This window comes from Arctopsyche grandis, chromosome 3 (genome assembly GCF_051622035.1).
Source record: "Arctopsyche grandis isolate Sample6627 chromosome 3, ASM5162203v2, whole genome shotgun sequence".
NCBI lineage: Eukaryota > Metazoa > Arthropoda > Insecta > Trichoptera > Hydropsychidae > Arctopsyche > Arctopsyche grandis.
This window is the reverse complement of record NC_135357.1, coordinates 12,322,238-12,337,710: the sequence shown is the minus strand read 5'-3', so window position 1 is coordinate 12,337,710 and position 15,473 is coordinate 12,322,238. Positions and strand designations below refer to the sequence as shown.

Here is a 15,473-nt window from a genome sequence, read left to right as displayed (position 1 = left end):
GTCTGTTTAAATATATATATATATATATATATATATATATATATATATATATATATATATATATATATATATATATATATATATATATATATATATATTTATATATATATTGTGGCACATTAGGGATACCAGAAATGTCACAATGTTCCAAACTTAAATAAAAAATAGTAAATAAATAAATAATAAATGTTTATGAATGAGAAAATTGGATTACATATGTAGTTCTGAGAACGATGTCAGTGACATCAACGGTTTTTCCTGTATTTGCACAATAAACATTAAGTGTATGTTAATAGCGATATCAAACCGATTCGAGCAGCCATTTGAGCAGCCATTTTAAAAGTATATGTGTAATTACAATCCCCTGCATATAAATTACCATTTCGGTTTCCATTTCCTGGAGGAGCGAACATTGAAACCGTGTGTGTGTTTGCAAAAGTAAGGTACATTCGTTATAGGTATATTTTTTTTGTATTTAAACGGAATGCATGCAAATAAAGCGGTTTTCGGGGGACCGAAACTTAATTAATTCTGTTTGTACGACGTCCTTTTAGCGTTCGAAAGATAAGCAAATACACTTTTGTGTAGTCCCCTGGGAGAGGCTGAAACCCGCCTTTCAACTCTCAATATGCCTTGCACATACACCGCAGTCTCATATCGGCAATACCTAACCGGAAAGCTTTCATTCCAGCGTGAATAATTTTAAGAAAATTATATTGACATTCATTCTCGGGTGCGGTGTTTTGCAGGAATGCGAAAACCTTCTCCCCGCTTGCCCGGGAAAATCCCGCGCGAAGCATCTCAGGAATCGAATGAATTTTCGTCGACGAAAAGCCTTTTGTCCCAGTGAAACGGGGTGTTTCGAGAATCTGGAAAACGTCTTTAATATTGCAATTCAAACAGCGATTTAATTAAAATCGCGTCAACGGCGTGGTTAAGACTTTATTGGCGACATAACTCGCCTATGGGGGACTTACAAGTCGATGTGAATGTATAATATGTATGTATGTATGTACAATAAGTAACAAGGAAAAATTCTAAATGCATTTGAAGATATTCAAACATATTGAACATATTCAAACTAACAACATTTTCGGAATGTATATAAAATCTCGATTCAACGGAATGTCTCGTATCAGAAATTCACAATTTGATAATACATATTTATGTATAATTTTTATATATTATAGTTACCTTAAATACATACAAATGCAAAACTTGTCTGTATCATAATGATAAGTGTAGAAAAGTCTGTCGACAGTCACAGAAAAGTTATTACTTTATTTTGTAAATAACGCAAAATTAATTATATGCATCATTTGTTTGCCCTTGAGTGTTTACCTGGCTATTTTCCTTTATTATATACTAGTTGTTTTATCCGGCTTCGCTCAATATTTGTAATATAAAAAGCTTAAATCTAATAGTAAATATTTATTTGTTTTTTTATTAAATTTATTTGAATCGAAAAAAAATCGAATCGTCGCGTCGTCATATTCCCAACCAAAGTTACTTATAAACATATATACATACAAAGTGTCTTTCGAAATTATATATTAGATAAATAAATAGTGCTTTGAAATAAAATACACACAAATAAATAACAACTTAAAAATATACACTATTCAAACAATGGTTATTTAAGTTGATTGAATACATTTCAAATTTGTGCGTTTAGATTTTGTGTAAATAATTATATAAAACAGAAAATGTTATAAATCTGGTAATAGGTTATCATAAAAGTTATTGTAAGGTCATTGTTGCGGTCATTGAAAAATTAACATATTTTTAAACATCGCACATCAGACCGACAAAAGAGAGTACATATGTATGTCTTTTAATTGTAATATCAACATAGTTGTGTATTAATTGTATTTTCCAGTTGTATTATAATTTAACTAGTTGAAATATTTTCCGTCTAACCTACGTAAGTTGATTCATATGGCGAATTATATTCCAACTGGTCAAAATATATTACAACTGAAAATACAGTTCAATTATAAGTTGGTTCCAGATGATGGAGAGGTTAGGTTTTCGTGAAAACATTATTCGACTAGTAAATTGAGTTGGAAAGTCACATATGTATTTGTTTTGGACACATCCTTAAAATAATAGTATACTCATTAATTTTATTCGTTAAAACATCAGGGCTGTCAAAACTCAAATTTTATATTGTTATAATATAACAGTTGAGCTGTAACTGGCGCACATTGTTGAAAGTGTATTTGCGCTTATAGACAACGCAACGGCAACTGCACGTAAACAGTAGTATGAAAAATATTTATTAGTACATTTTATATGGACGCATTAATATATTCCGTAAAGTGCACGTGGAGTGTCCAAAATAGCAGACACGCTCTGTTCATATTATACATCAGTACGAGTCACTTAAACGTATCAATCAGAACCGGTTTTCTACGGAAATTGTGGAAATATTCACGCATGACGTGACGTCATAGTAGAGAGTGCACGCGTACTTACTAAAGTGCGCATGTGAATTGGAATATTTTCAGAAACATCATATTGTGACAATATTGACTCGACAAAGCAATATTGCGCCGCATTGTCGCGCTCTGTAATGCCGATTTTGCATTTCGGCAACGGACGGTGCAATATAGTACGAATACAAGTAGTCTTTTCTGTGCAGTGCTGTGTCGAGCTGTTGACGTGTAGTGCTGGATAATATAAACAGACTGTTACTTATATACTAGTATTTAAACTATTATTCCTAATATGTAAATTTAATTATATTTATTACAGTCGTATGTTTCTAAAATATGCGATTGTAATGAACATTTTATTATAAAATTATCCAATTCGCAATCAATACTGCAATTAAGGATATTGCGTCGAACGGGTTTTTAACGGAAATAGCCGAGTTCAATGGTTAGGTATAATTCAAGTGTGATAACTATATGATAAAACGGGAACAAAATATAAAATGCAAGTGTTTGTATGATAATAAGTAACATATTTTTGTATATTTTTGGGAAATTCAGCGGAGTCGTTGTGTGCACGAATAAAAGAAATCTGCTTAACCTGTTGACCGCAACACTTGATAATCGCAAATATTTAAACATGTGCGATTATTCGTGACCGGTTAGTGATGTCGTGGAGTTCATCGAAGTGAGTGGTGTATTTCCAGTGCTCTTTGTGCATAAAAGAATAATAATATACATACATATATTCGTGTAAATAAGTCTGGAAATGATGCAGTTATCTTGGATTTTGACGCTTTTCGGGATTTTCACATTAATTTGCGTCGCACAAACGCGTACGTACATTTTGTGTATTGTGAATACTACATAGATATAAATATTTGTTTCAAATTTGTTATGAAATAAATCGAATTAGATAATGACACTAACAGTTTAAATCAACAAACATAATTATACACATCGTGTCTTATGTTAGAGCACAATGGTATACCATTGTGTATCTACTTATAAGTGCATAATATATTGAGTTTATAATGCAATTTTGTTAATACTTTCATATTCTAACTGGGAACTTTTCAAAATAGCGTTACATTTTTTTTGGAAATAGAAATTGAACTTCAATTTTAAATCGCGATTTAGTGTCATTTCAAAATCACCCGTTGAGATGTTAACAAAAATACACACGAAAGACAATTAACTGGAGTATTTATAAAGGTTTATTGCAATCATTAATATGCTGCGATAATTTATTGATCTCGTGGATAGCTCTTGTATTGTTAAAAGATGCGACTTGACTTTTGGCCTACGCTGTAGGTACTATTATACTATTAGAATGTACTTTATTAAATCTGTGATTATTTCTTTAGAAATATGCAGATCTATCAACGGAGAAAGGGTTGAATGCATACCAATTTATGATTGCCCAGCTGTGTTGCAAGCTTTAGAAGTAAAACCACTGCTACCTTCAGTTGTGTCTACTCTTCGACAGATTCAATGTGGTTTCTCTGGACGAAACCCACAAGTTTGCTGTCCGTCGTCTCTTGAAACGTCTAATGTGCCACCACCTTCTGGAAATCAGGTATTTTACATGTTTTCACTGCTTCATAAGACCGGCTAGAAGGAAATTACATTTAAGATTATCCATATGTAATAATACGCTGAATATATGTATGTCCATACGTGTTTCCGTTATTTTGATTTACCGACAGAAGAAAAAGTGGAAGAAAATTCAGCGTATCCGGTGTAGTGCGAATATATGTTCTAGTGACGTAGCGATTTTCAGGAAATTATGATTTCCTTCCCAATACAAACGCCACGCTTACAATTTCTCCCATACACCGGAAGGTTTTATTTGAAGTCTTGTGAAGTACATATAATCTACAATCCATAGGGTGTTGTAAGATTGATGTTTTTTTTGTAGTAGGTATACAATGCATAAAAGTTGTGCGAAATCAAAAAGTTATTTTTATTATTTATTATATAAAAAAAAATCGTTAAATTTGTGAAAAATAGTAGGTATAAAATCATCAAAGTTATCACACGCTATTATATTTTATTATATAATTGAAATTTGAAACAAGTTCTTTTGTTGTATGCTTTTTGAAATACATGTGTACGACATTAATATGACTCATTAGAGTGAACTCACATTGCGAGAATTTCCAACGTATAAATTGTGGAGTTTCCTAATTACTGTATGTATCAAAATTACTTGAGTATTTTATTGTTATTATTTTACACAAAGAATAGTTATCAGTTAGCAGCTCATACAACATATAAAAACATAATTATATTGGAAATAGAAGCGCTCAAAACCGATTGTGACGTCTACATACATATGTATATAATAGTAGATAATAAGATTTTTTGTGGAAAAGAATGACTTATAGTTTTTACACGTACGTATTACTTACTATAAATATTGCAAGCTTGTATAGTATAAATGATGTTTTTAATAAATACATAAGAACCCTTATATTTTTAAGTGGCGTAAGTCGACTTAACTTCGTTTACAGAAATATCTCGCAAAACATTAAATATAATGTTTTGCACTTTACCATACATTTTTAAAAACACAGGTGGCTTTTTTACATGAGTTTATTCTGCTTTTTCAAGATTCTGGACATATCCAATTTAAAGTAGTGATAATAATTTGTGAATTAAGTCAAATTGAAATAGAGTTTTTGGAATTGAAAGTTGGACTTCTGCTACTTTCAAGTATAGCGGCTCACATATTGAAAAAAAATCGTACAAAAAAATTTCATTATATATTTTTTTATGTCAATAGCTTTCATTTCAAAAATTTCATTTTTATTCTTTCGGCTGTTGATAGAACATAGTAAGTTCGTCCACACTTTCATAATGCTAGATTTATTGATGAATGTATGCAAAATTTAAGAAAAAGTTGGTTCCATAAAAGTGGGCCAAAAGTTGAATACAAGATTTGACCCGGACAAACAAAATGCTAACCTAAATAAAACCGAGTAGTAATAAAAAGTCATTTATAGATTTTAAATTTGAAATCATATTCAAATAGTGGTGACAGAGTGGGTAGGAAGGTTTTGTCAATTTGATGAAGAACCGTTTCAACAATGAAATCAGATAAATTGGCAAACTCTGATAGAAAAGATCAACTTGGAGTCATGAATATTCAAGTCTGAATAAATTCTTTTCAATCCAGGTCAACCCGGGGCTTGATCCCGGGAACCTCTCGTAGGTTAGCATTAACGTAACCATCGAGCAACATTAATGCAACCACTGGCTATTTTATTGCTGATTTCACTAAAGGGTTACCCATCCTGAAATTGGTCAGTCACTGGACATATTTTATATTCTTCATTAAAATTATTAATTATTTTTTAAAATTTTGATCCAATTAAGCCTACTCGAGCCCCACGCCCTACAAGGACAACAGTGAGACCTCCACCAACCGGAGGATCTGGCCGAGATCTCCTGCCAAAATTCGACGAATGTGGAGAAGCACCGGGCGCAGATCGTATATACAACGGACAGATCACGGACATCGACGAATTCCCATGGATGGCTCTTCTTGGCTACAGAAGAAGTGGGTTTTGCAAATAGTTTTTAACATCGTGAAGGTGAAAATTCGTTTCGCGACCCTTGGCTGGGGGTGTTTACTCACCTGTCGGGTGTGTTTCGGCATTTGTCGTGCGCACCGGCTGGAACAGGTGTAAAAGGCCAAGGGCTGCCTGGATGTAAATGTCAGTGACTTTACGTGTTCGCTGATTGACACTTCATTACAACTCCTGACACATTCTCCAACGGATATTTCATTTTTGTGATACATTTTTAAACGCCTGTCAGCAGCCGAACGCGTGTGCACTTTCTTTTCTCGCATGTTAATTTAGCGACGAACGGGGAAGAAAATTCGTTTTTCTGTCACATTTCTTATTTTGGAAAATCATTGTATAACATATGTATTTTTCCAGTATGTGTAAGTATGTGGATTTAGTAGGATTTTTTTGAATTTCATTTATGTTTTCAACATACATAAATATTTATGTACATATGCTAGAAAAAAACGATACAAAATTATTATACTCAAACACTATTGTATTATTTGAATGTATGTACATATGTACAACACATGCATTTTACGAAAATTGCGAATTTTAAAATTTGGAGACAGCTAAAATTGGAAAACGCAATCTCAATCATGGGGAATCCATAAAAAATAATATAAAAATTTTAAACAAATTATTTTCACTGCTGACAACTTTTTAAAATTTGTGAAAATCGTGATTTTTATCGATTTTCGTTATTTATTTATTTTTATTCACCTTATTATATGAACGTAATTCATTTTACATTAACAAAACTTCACATGCGATGTTTCTACCCGGGTTTCTGATCGATCCCGGGACATGGGACGGAGCTCGGGGTCGTTCCCGAGCTAAAAAAAATATTTGTTTATTTACAAAATATTAAACATAAAACAATATATGTACATATCTACCTAGGTATATTAACTGGAAAAATGTAATCATAAAAGTTTAAAAAAGCTCTTTCAATTACGGCCAACGTTGGCTTCATAGTTAAAAGGGACGAATGTTTTTTAATTACCTGTTTTTCTAGGATCATTTCTTTTATAAAATCGAGACTATTTTTACTAACCTCTTATACGTTTCACATGGTTTTTATTTACGCTATTTTCTATATTTGTTTTCGATAACTCCTTATTTTATTATTCATTCTTTTTCAAGCACACAATTAGCTCATCTTCATCAGAATCTAAAAGAGTGTCTTCCATTGTGGAATCGTCAATACAAGAAGGATACACTCTCTTCATAATAGTTTCATTGTAGGATAGACATTCGGTTTTATTATAACATTTTAAGAACGTTTTGATTGAAATATTTATAGAGTAAGAATTAAGAAAGAATTCCCGGGAAACGGGACATCGAAAATTTTGTGAATTCCTGGGAATTTCTGTTCCGGGTCATCCCGGGCTAGAAACCTTAGTTTCTACACATTGATACGCCACTTAAGTTATGATTGCTATGAATATGGTAGTGAGATAAAATTATAAATTTGAACGGCTCTCCCAAATTTAAATTATTTTAATAAACCCACTGTGTGGATAATACATGTATAAATATATTTAAATCTCTTAAAATCTGATTTCAGGAAACGGCACTAGAACATTTGAATGTGGTGGTGTGCTAATTAGCAAGAGATATGTTTTGACGGCTGCTCACTGTGTTACTGGAGCAATAAATACTGCCGTTGGTTCTTTGTGAGAATTATTATTTATTGATTATTAATATATCCCAGAAATATAAATCCCTTAATATCGTCACCCGTATAATTACATTAAAAAGTAATATATTTGGTTTAAATTATCATTTTTACATTCATCTTCACTTATAACCATCGAAGAACCCCCTGTATGGCATATCCTAAATTGATAACATTTATGTTAGCCTACGTATTATGTTCTCATATTATTATACATACATAGTTACATACGTATAAGTATATACAAGCAGTATAGCTCGGTGGTTGCGTTAATGCTAACAACCGATAGGTTCCTGGGTTCAAAACCTGGGTTGACCTCAATTGAAATGAATTTATTCAGAAGTATTTCTGCAGCACTGCTGGTCAGACTTGGATATTTGTGACACCAAGTCAATCGTTTCCTATTAGAGTTTGCCAATTTATCTGATTTCATTCCTGAAATTTGTTTCTCATCAAATTATTTATCTATGTACAAGTATTAGTACCATACGTGTCGCTCAGGGGCAACCCGTAATGACATCATGGGAAAATTTCGAAATAAATATAAAATATATAGCAGTCAGTGTAATTTTATTGACACTTTTATTACTAAATTCATAGTATCTATTATTTATTTAAATACTCATATGTTATTTTATTGCAAACATAAAATAACATAGATTGCTTTCATAAATGTAATAATACATTTTTTCATTTCTAATTAGAACTGTAGTACGTTTGGGTGAATATAATACGGGAACGCCTATCGATTGTTTGACTGTTGGTGATACCCAAGATTGTGCAGATCCTCATCAAGATTTTAATGTTGAAGAGGCTATACCACATCCTGGATTTTCAGACACTAATGTGAATAGAAAAGACGACATTGCTATAATAAGATTATCACGCGATGCCCCATCTACCGGCAAGCTTCTGATTAATACTTTTTATTATTATAAATTCATGTTCACATTAAATTGACTTTTTTCTTCTTGTTTTACAGCCTTTATTTATCCTATTTGCCTGGCGAATGGAACTTTAAGAACAAATACTGGCGACAGTTTATTCGTAGCTGGTTGGGGCAGAACTCTAAATGGTATGAGTTTGAATTTTTTTTTTAATTTAACAAACGCGATGCTAACTTGTTAGCACTGCAGTTTATTACCCAAAATAAGTTTTAAAAGTTTTGAAAAAAAAATCTTGAGTTCGAATTTTCGCATGATTGCAAAACTTCATATTTTGTTACTACGTATACGAAATTACGTTTAAAGCTGCCGTTGTGTTAATCTGTCGTTTGTTTGTCTGGCGATTTTTGAGCGGATGCACCAAACCCACGTATAGATATGGTAATAAAGTACAATAAAATTAATGAATATGAGATGTATCATTGTCATATAGTAATATGACCTTTGATTGTTGATGTTTAAATAGTTTAATTGAATAGAAAAGATTGGAAACGAATATGAGATTAAAATATACTTTGTGACAATTATTTCAGCAAGGCAAAGTGAAGTCAAAATGAAATTGATAGTGCCAAAATTTGACAAAACTGAATGTACCAGATTGTATTCAACCGCTAATGCAGCAATCACAGAGAACCAAATCTGTGCAGGTGGAGAATTTGCTAAGGATACGTGCTCTGGGGATAGTGGCGGTCCTCTGATGATACAGAACGGCAATCGTTGGTATTCCATTGGGGTAGTTTCCTTCGGCAATGGGTGCGGAAGGGATGGTTGGCCAGGAGTATACAGTGCGGTGGATAAATATAGATCTTGGATAACACAAAACATGCGTCCATAATTAAATTGCATTAGATCTCACCTTCGGAAAAAAATATTTAATTCTAAGTGCGTCGTATTCGAATGTTTATATTGTTCATCAATAAATGTATGTATATATAATTCTTTTTTATTTAAGTGTATTAAAGCTTCAATTAAATAATATATCCCTATATCTATACCTACAAGAATATTTAGTTTATAAGGAAAAATATTAATACGAGCATAAAGTATGTAATACATAAATCAGAAAGTTAATATTATACTATAGATTAAGCTACTACTCAAAAAAGGTTCAAATTAAACATATTTCTCAATCTGATTCTTGCAAACAATTGTGTCCCAATTATAATTTATATACACAACTAAATCTTTTCACATTCTTCCTTGAGAATATTAATTGCTGTGTCTCCATTTTTACATACCTCCTTTATGTTTCACATGGTTTTTTATAGGCTTTATAGAATTTTTTTATCAATGTGTTTTGTCAGTGATGACGTATGGATGTGAAACTTTGACATTGAATGCCAAAATATTACACAAAATTCAATGCACTGAAACAGGAATGGAACGCTGTATGCTCGACATAACGGAATACTTGGGTGATAAGTATGATAGGGTAGTTGATATAGTAGAGAAAGTTTGAAAAAAAAAGTTGAAATGGCAATGGGCGGATTGTGTAGCTAAATTAATTGATGATTGGACAAAATAAGTGCTTGAATGAAACCCGATAGAATGTAAAAGAGGGGTCTGGGTCACTGCATAGAAAGTCAAAAGCCGAAAGATCGAAAAGAATGTATGCATGGTAAACGGTATTATATACATATTTATTTATTTATTTTATTCTAAGCAGACCATTGTGGCATAACAGGAATTCCTAAAGCATGGTCAAAAAATATAACACAAAAAAAACAAAATATCAATTAAACATAAATTAATACATAACGAAAATAATATACTCATCAATTATACATAAAAAAAATACATTTGAACATAAACATAAATACATCCATACATAAACATAAAAAATAGCATTTAATAATAACAGATAAAGTAAAAATATCAAATAAAAAATATAGCATAAGGAATGCCTTGCACCTACAGCCAGTTTCAATAAATATGTAAGAAACAACTACAAATACAAAACATCCCTGTAAGGCCCAAATGGAAGAGAGTAAATCAAAATTTCACTCATTAATCACAATCATGAAAACAATGATGAGCGCAGACTACCAGATAAATGGGTTAGAGTAATTTCCGACAATTTACGCTCACTAAGGTGGAAAATATCACATTCAGTCTCGGCAGCAACGATTTCATTAAGAAATCGAATAGCTCTTGGAATAGGAGCCATTCGAAAAAGGACCGTGCGGGCAGGAGGTACAGCCAGCAAATGATGATGTCTACCACGCACATAGTGATTAGGGACATAAAGTCCCAACTGCTCCAGCAACAACGGGCATGACGTATTACCACGTAATATGATATGTATGTATGTATGGTAATACTACCCGCTCTTGATATGTATGCATGGTAAATGGACTATTTCACATATTGTCATAAAAATCGCGAAAAATCTTGGTTTTTTGACTTTCGATAAAGGCACTTTCATTGTAGTAACGGCCACTGGTAAAAGATTGAAAAGAAGGCTTCAAAGAAGATGGGTGAATGAAATTATGTATAATAGAAAAATGTGTTTGTTGAGATTGATGAGAGTTGCGCAAAACAAAGACGAATGGAAGCGTTTTGGATAGGCTTTTATTCAGAAATGGATTGTGAACGGCTGTAAATGATAATGATGATGATAATATCGCATTTCAAAAACATACAATACACAAAATTTTCATATATCTATGTACCTATACATTTGTATATTTACTTGCATTTCAATATTGACTTACATACAGCTGACGAAGACTTACAATTAAGATATTGTAACGTTACATAGAGAGACGCCCCGTAGACCAGTGACGTCATGGTGACGCCGACCAATAGTGGAGTCGGGCGTTGCGGCCAATGGCTGCACCAGACTCCTTGACCAATGACTTTACATGTTTACGTGTTATACGTGTATGCGCTGAGCGCTGAATATTTATAAGTATGGTGCGCTCTCGAACGGTGGCATTCGGATCCTGACCTCCACCGGACGAGCAGCAATAAAGACTTGGAACCTGCCTGCGTGTTTTCTTGTACCTCGACCTGACTCCACTTACCTCTGAATACTCTTCAATATTATATAAATAAAAAATTTACACAAATTTGTTGATATAGTGATACATTTTATAACCCAGAAGATTCCGACCTGTAGCAGTACCAGTGGCGTGCCATCATTGGACTAAAGGGACTAGGCTAGTCCCCTAAAATCTTTTACCTAAAATTAAATAATATTAACAATTAAATTAAAATAAATTCAAATCATTGTCCATAATGATAATGTTAACTTGAATAAACAACGTTCAGAAACCGGAATCAACCCTTCCTAAGGTAGTGGTATTGGATTGTTACACATACATAGTATGGTTCACCGCGTCGTTGACCTGTACGGACTCGCCATCTAATTCTGTTCCCTTCGTGGTACAGGGGAATTGTAATGTATAGGCGTTAAATCAAAGACAATTTTTTTTAACTTACTCGTCTTTTCAAGCATTTGTGGAAATTTCACTAAGAATATTCTGATTTGTGTCTATAGGCATAATTTTTTTGTTAAAATAACACATATTTATACATAACTTCTTGAGTGTAAATATAGAGTGGCAACGGTTCACGAAACGATTCCGCCAGAACAAATCAGTGTGGAGTGCGCGGAAACGAATAACGAGGCCTTGGAGTGTTGCATTCTCGATCGATTGTTCGACAAATCATTAAGAAAATTAAGTTTTAATTAAGACAAACAAGATGCTATTATGATATTTATTTATGATACTTATGATATTTATGTTAGCACAAAAATGAAAAATTATACTCATCGCTTCAAAACAGATTATTATAATTCAAAGATTAAAAATATTTGTTTTTCTCCATACCTAGTTCCCTGTTTTAAAAGTCACGGCACGCCACTGTTTTTGCTAATATGTTCTGACCAGTACGAATGGCATATTGTAAGGTTACGTATGCTAGAGGTTCTATAAAAAATCCTTTTGATCAATAAGATTGAGCTTATCAAAAACTACTAAAATGAAATACCTACATATAGTTGCTGTTAGGGAAATTAAATTTTCACTAGAAAATTGATGACTTCTATTCATGTGTCTTTCCAACAATTCTCATCCAATAACTCATCATTACTATTCGCCGATGATCATATTATGCAAGCTAAAGATCGTTTGCACGGCTTGCGAAATACCCACTCGTTTAACAGGTATTCATGGTAATGTTGATTCTCAAATTTATTCTTCATGCATGCATGTGTGGCATAGTAAAATTTCCTCCCATTGATTGGTATAATATTTGCCGAGTACTGGTGAGCGACCTTGCGTACTATTTGAAGTACGCGTTAATGAAACGCTCGTTGCTATGGATTTTCACACCATCGTGGGTCAAACCAGTCATTGAGGATATAACAAATAGGATGAAGTGCTACATCGATCACCGTGGCAGTAACCTGACAGTTGGCGACAGGTGAACACTTCTCGGACAGTGCCGCAGATCTACATACGATATGTTGTGGTATATTTTGGTCCTGTTGATATCGGTCGTGCAGGCTGCACGTAAGTTAAATTTTAACTCGTATATACATTATATGGATGAAGTTTTGTTTATTATTTTGATTCATTTAATGCGTATGTATGTATAGCTGGAAATCCATGCTTCACTCCTAGCTACCAAACAGGTACTTGCATCAATGATACAGACTGTCCCGCTTATAAATTGGCTCGAGATCAGTATTTCACTGAGAATGTAGAATATTTTAGACAATTGCAATGCGATTATGATGATGGTTTTCCAAATATTTGCTGTCCAGAGGCTGGGAAATACGAGTGAGTATTTAATTTGAACGAAATTTATTGCTATAAGTATGAATTGTAATAGTAATTCGACATCAGTATTAATGTTTTAAACTTACAAGGACAGCCGGTGCTAGTCTTTTCTTTTATTTATATTGTTGAATATTTACTTATTTTTATTGCAGTGTCATTAAATTGGAAATACCAAAGCAGAGAAGAATGCGAAAGAACGAAAGTGGGATAGATTTCGGTTCAAGATTTGGAAGTGATGATCTATTTCCTGGAAAGGACATTTGTGGAATTCATGAGTATGGCAACAAAATATTCAATGGAGAAGTGGCAGATATTGATGAATTTCCTTGGATGGCGTTACTTTTCTACAGAGAAAGTATTAAAATTTGATTTTATTAATTTTTTTCATATAAAAATATCATAATGAAATATTTTATCGTTATTTCCACATTCGAATTATGTAATCCTTGAAAATTATTGACCAAATTGAAAAATATCACTTGTAAGAGTATATACATACATAGGTATCCGGAATTTTTGTTTGTTTTGTAGATTCACACGTACATAAAATTTTGAAAGACATCTCTCGTCACTGTCGAATGATAATATATTTACACACCGTAAACAATGATTCATTACAAAATAATCATTCGCAATTTTTCCAAGGACTCTCATTACATATTCAATTTTAACCACATTATTTTCCCATCAGAAATTCAATACAACAAATTCGGATGCGGAGGAGTGTTAATAAATGATCGATATGTGATGACGGCAGCTCATTGCGTCACTGGTGTTGTTAATAAGTTTGGCGGATTGTACGTATACAATTTATTGATTTTTTTTTAAATTATTAAATAACGCTTATAAGATTGATTTTGAATTTTTAAAATTTCTAGAGAAAAAGTGCGACTGGGCGAATACAACGTGTTAACTGAAGAAGACTGTGTTATAGATGGAGAATTTGAAGATTGTTCTGATCCTTCAGTCGACATTGAACCGGAAGAAATTATTGTTAATCCTTATTATGATCCTGAAAGTATACATCAGCATAATGACATAGCACTCATAAGGTTGAAGGAAAAAGTCAACTTTACCGGTAATTTTGCTTGTTTTGTTAGCAGTGCAAATAAACGTGCGATATTTGTTAAGTGTGAAATTTTAAATTCGTGAGCTTTGAACGGCACGTGTGATCGTACGTACGCAAATAAGCCAAAAGGATTGCGTGTTGTTGATTTGTGACGGGTTTTTTTCGCAAAGGAGATCTTAGGGTGATTAGCTGTAGGATTCTTATGATTATTTGTCTATTTTCAGACTTCATACGACCGGTTTGTTTGCCTGACATACAATTATTCCCGGATTACAATTTTACTGATGGCAGTAGATTGTACGTGGCAGGATGGGGCAGAAGCGAAACCGGATATGCCAGTATTGTCAAATTGAAATTGAAAGTTCCAATTTATAATTTCGAAAAATGCGGTTTGGAATATTCACCATTCAATATCACCTTGTCGCCTTGTCAGGTATGCACTTTGAGAATCATTTATTTAAATTTGTAAATGATTTATTTATATGTATTACTCTCTATATTGATTTTAGCTATGTGCTGGAGGAGAACTAGGGAAAGATTCGTGCAAAGGAGACAGTGGAGGACCTCTGATGGCGACGGATCCTAATACAGGAAACTGGATCACTTCTGGTATCGTCTCAATTGGTCCTAACTCGTGTGGAAGTACTGAAATACCTGGAGTATATACTAGTGTTGAACATTATATGTGTTGGATTAAAGAAGTTGTTAGACCTTAGCAATTTCTGTTTGCTAATTGAATTCTGCATTTATTATATCAATTTAAATTGAATAAAAAACATTTGTAAATTCAGTATAAAAATCTAAAAGAAAAATTAAAATAATAAAACTAAAGTGTAAATGTAATAGTAAGAATTTTATACATATATAGTACAAGTAATTATGTTGAAAAAAGAAATATTTTTTATTTTAAACACATACCGTGACTTTAACCATATTATAATACTACATATTTCCAGTATTGTTGCGTGGATGTGTA

General features: G+C 32.7%; 1 protein-coding gene across 1 annotated transcript; it reads left to right on the top strand.

Moving 5' to 3' along the window:
• The first annotated feature begins 2,628 nt into the window (after positions 1-2,628).
• LOC143909115 (ovochymase-like) lies at positions 2,629-15,213 on the top strand. The gene is made up of 16 exons (XM_077427016.1): positions 2,629-2,888; positions 2,997-3,271; positions 3,803-4,014; positions 5,817-6,000; positions 7,584-7,692; positions 8,399-8,598; positions 8,677-8,769; positions 9,172-9,469; positions 12,675-12,809; positions 13,097-13,158; positions 13,245-13,428; positions 13,581-13,783; positions 14,120-14,225; positions 14,307-14,506; positions 14,722-14,930; positions 15,007-15,213. The coding sequence occupies exons 2-16, from the start codon at positions 3,205-3,207 to the stop codon at positions 15,211-15,213; spliced, it is 2,469 nt and encodes an 822-aa protein (XP_077283142.1). The 5' UTR covers positions 2,629-2,888; positions 2,997-3,204.
• The last annotated feature ends 260 nt before the right edge of the window (positions 15,214-15,473 follow it).